Consider the following 4298-nt stretch of genomic DNA (forward strand, 5'->3'; position numbering starts at 1 on the left):
CGCATTTGCGGCTCGTGCTCCCATTATAAAGTATAGGAGCACGGTCCATAAATTCAAAAAATAGGACATTTCCTTTCTACGGCCCGTACACCTTCCCGTTAAAGGTATTCGTGGGCTATAGAAATGAATGGATCCGTATTTTGATCCACAATTATCTGTCCGTAATTGGGGATCAAAATGATGGTCGTGTGCATGGGGCCTAACAGTTCATCTGAACTTTCTTAATGTAGGGGAGCCGTTAATTTTACTTAGATTTGATGACTGTACACTGCCTGGTGTAAAGACAACACTTTCCAGAATGTAAGTTACCAAAGCAAGCTCTGTGCAGACTTTGAACAAGCATGGGACTCATCAGTCTGCAGAATTGTGAATGCAGCTCCGGAACTATAATATACTGTAACTCAAGACATTGTAATACATGAAAAATTCTTAACCTTACATAATTTATCTCCAGTAAACATAAATTTTTGAGACATCTTCTGACAACTTTTTAAATATTTTATTCAGTTATTTCTTAGTTCTATCTTTTTCTGGGAAAGATAGAACTAAGGGCATCATTACAGCTCACGCAGGAGTTGTTGCCCAGCTTACCTAGAGGGGTAGGTCAGCCTCCTTTAATTATGATTTTGAAGTCATATTTAGCCGTTCCTGGAGAACTCCTTGAACGCCTGGATTAACAGCAATGTCGGTCACTCGGACGGAGGAGGACACAAAAATCTGAAGAGAAACATTGGCAGTAATGTGGCATGGAGGATGTAACAGGCAGGTTTTAAAACATATGTGGCCGTAGGAGATATACTATAAATCACGCTGATGCTTTTACATGGTCCATAGCGAGATCACATGGAGGTTATTTTACCCATCCACAATGTTATACTTACTTGGTCACTGCCATTCCGGAGATCCATGGTGGTCTTCACGAGGTTGGCGTGTTTATCGTGGCTGCCTGTGCAGGTCCTGAGCAGCAGTTGTCATGAGCTGCCCGGGAACCTGTATAAGTAATAACTCTCTCTCTGTGTGCTCATGATCAACGCCGCTCAGGAATTGCACAGGTCGCCGCTGTAAAGGAGCTACCCATATTAAGACCCATGGATCTCCGTAATGGTGGGAACTTTGGGGGTTGGATGGAAAAGCTGCATTTTCAGCTTTTTCCTGGAGAGTCACTATAAGAAATAAAAGAAAAGATGTTTAACAAAATGTATTTTGTAAGTGTTTGCCATTAAACTTAGAAATATTTACTGCAACCATAAATGTTGACTGTTGAATAATGAACAATCACTTAAAGGCATTTTCCAGGACTTAAATATTGATGGCATGTTCTTAGGACCATCAATATTTGATCGGTGGAGGTCCGATAACCAAGATCCCGTTCCATTAGCAGATTGAAAAGGAAAAGCCTGCCATACTGACAACCCGCTGTGACTGTGTAAACTATGAAGGGGACGTGGTGCTCACTCTGTTAATCAGTGGGAACCCTTATCGATCAATTATTGATGGCTTATCCTAAGGATAGGCTATCAATATTAAAGTCCTGGCAAACCCCCTTTCAGCATATGTATAAATACAAAGTAAAGAAGATGCGTAACTTTTTTTTTTTTTTTTTTTTTATACCAGGTTTCTTTCAAAAAGAAGAAAAGCAACTTTTCCTGGGTGTGAAGGTCACTGAGGTCACCACAAATGACTAACAACAGCAGCTGCCAGCTGGTCAGCCATGTTCTGTACCTGTGTGGGTACTCTATTATATTGCTCTTGGGGCTAATCATGAACTGTATTGCCATCTACTTGTTCTTTTTTGTGAAAAAGCTGCGATCACCCACCATTGTCTACATGAAGAACCTTGCCAGCACTGACCTGCTACTGGTCTCTTCGATTCCACTGAAAATCTATTCCTATGCTATACAAACTTCGCAAACCAACTCAAATGTACAGTACTGGATATGTAATATCACCGGGTCATTCCTGCTTCTCAACATGTATGGCAGTATTTTCTTATTGACCTGTATTAGTTTTGATCGCTATCTGGCTGTTTGCTTTCCTCTCCGATCTCGTCGACTTCGCCAAAAGGCCTCTTGGATCTGTGTTGGTGTATGGTTTCTCAACATAACATCTTGCATTGTGAATTACTTGGTGTTGGCAACTCGAACTAATGGTTCTTGTTTTGATGGTCGTCCTTCATTCGTTACTAAGATAGGACCCACAATTGGGGCTATAACCATAGGCTTTTTATTTCCTCTTGGAGTCATAGTCATAAGCTCTGTGGCCATGTTGAGGTCAATGAAGCAAAGTCACGTTGTTCAAGAAGGACTAGTCGACAAGGTGAAGGTAATACGTATGTTGGCTACCAATACAGCTATTTTTCTTCTATGCTTTCTTCCCTATCACATGGTATTGCTACTTTACCAATTCATGGATAACTGTATTCTGGAAGAGGCTTACCAAATCACTCTATTGACAGCCTGCTTTAACACAGTGCTTGACCCCTTTGCCTACTACTTCACGACCGATACTATCAGAAATGTAGTCAAAGAGGAAATCAAAGCAGGAAAGAAATTTCTGGAACTGTCTGACCAATCTATTGAGAAAAATAGGCCCATTATTTCCTCCTAGGGGGCAATAAGAACTATATTATGACACCAAAGCATAAATTATTGACAGGTAAAGCATGGGACTTGGAGGTAAGGTTACCAGGAATGTGAAAGGGTTGACCAAGTTCAAGGTTATGTCTCCAGGCTTGACCTCACTTTTGACCTAAGTGCAAGACCATCTTGTCAAAGAAGAATGGCATACCAATCCATAGACAAATAATGACATAGAAAAATTGATCGTATGGACTATGAGGACTAATTCATACTACAATCTTGCTTGGTGTTTGTATTTCATCCAATTCTAGAGCAGTCTACCAAGCTAAAATTGTAAATTGTAAATTGTTGACCGGCTTGAGTGTTATCTGTCATTTCGTACATCAAACAAGGTGGATACACAATTGTAGAAGAAATTTACTAAATATGAAACCATTTAAAAATATTCAAAAATATTTTCCATTTCAGCACAAATGGGAGCTTACTGCTGCTGTTGTCTTTATTATCTACTGGGATCTCCTGAAAATATATGTAGCAATAAATACAGAATAAACCATCTCCTATTATAAGACCTTTGGGTAACATTCATCTAAAGAATTGGCTCTTCCCAAAAACTGGTCAATGTTACCCCCAAAAAACATAACAATCATATGGGTAGCTAAGCTGAGTCATATATAGGGTCATATTTATCTATGTACAAGTCATTCTGTATCAAGAAACGGATATGGTGGACCAATGGTCAATAGATAACAAGGACTTCTTTGCACAGAACCATACATTATTCTGTACTTTTCCATGGATGAATGGATGAGGAACATCTTGAATTGCCGACATACCGTACAATCTTTCTGTAGTGGACTAATATTAGGACAAAGTATGTGAAAAGTCAAAAATCGCGCAAATAACTCCATGATTTGATTCAATGTGAGGCTATAATCATCATTCATACAACTCTGTTAAGGCTAGCTTTGATGACCAGCCGAGCTCTTTGTACCTGGTGCAGTTTGGGTTCTACCAGGAAGGGTTCATGGTTGGTGGAGGGCCATGAGCCAAATATGTATGAGTGCCCCTATAATTTCCCAAAGTGGACAAAAATATTGAGTAAATATAGTCATGAATAATTGTATTCATATAAGATGGACATATACAGCCTATGTAATAGTACCATACAATAAAATACATAATAGTGCCATAGTACACCATTAAAAGTGCCTGAACTATATAAAGCATAGAAGTTTAGAGCAGATTGTTTGATGTGGGGTTGACCCCTTATGGTGGTGGCCCCTTTTGCCCATGGTATGATCCAGCCATGGGTTCCATGTGAGCTACCGTTCATCTTATTACAAGGAAAAAAAATAGTTTGTGGTATTGTAACAAGATAAGGTTATACTGTGCCGTGGAGCCTGAGGGGGCCCAAGGGTCCCTCTGCCACATACAAAGATACCAGTATTCTAAATGGAATATAGAAAGTGGGATGGCCTCTTAGATTTTGCATTAGAGCTTAGGAGCGACCGGTTACAACTCTGCATTAGTCCGGAGCCAATTTTCTAGCAAGCCCATTAACCTACCTGTCCGTTTTTCTTAGAAAGAAACCGGACAGAACCCATCCTAATGGACGTTACTGGGGCAGCATTGGGGTTCAGTGATTAGCATCGTTTCGTTATAGCACTGGGGTCCTGGATTCACATCTGACCAGGGTGCATTAAACCATATTTTTGT

General features: G+C 40.0%; 1 protein-coding gene across 1 annotated transcript; it reads left to right on the forward strand.

The window, feature by feature from the left end:
* The first annotated feature begins 1664 nt into the window (after positions 1-1664).
* On the forward strand, positions 1665-3119 carry LOC142748422 (lysophosphatidic acid receptor 6-like). Its single transcript, XM_075855518.1, has one exon. The coding sequence runs from the start codon at positions 1678-1680 to the stop codon at positions 2605-2607; it is 930 nt and encodes a 309-aa protein (XP_075711633.1). The 5' UTR covers positions 1665-1677; the 3' UTR covers positions 2608-3119.
* The last annotated feature ends 1179 nt before the right edge of the window (positions 3120-4298 follow it).

The sequence above is a fragment of the Rhinoderma darwinii genome, chromosome 3 (assembly GCF_050947455.1).
Source record: "Rhinoderma darwinii isolate aRhiDar2 chromosome 3, aRhiDar2.hap1, whole genome shotgun sequence".
NCBI classification, from domain to species: domain Eukaryota; kingdom Metazoa; phylum Chordata; class Amphibia; order Anura; family Rhinodermatidae; genus Rhinoderma; species Rhinoderma darwinii.

What these genes read in the sequence shown, in the direction of transcription:
- LOC142748422 (XM_075855518.1), top strand. Translation starts at nt 1,678, where the DNA reads ATGACTAACAACAGCAGCTGCCAGCTGGTCAGCCATGTTCTGTACCTG.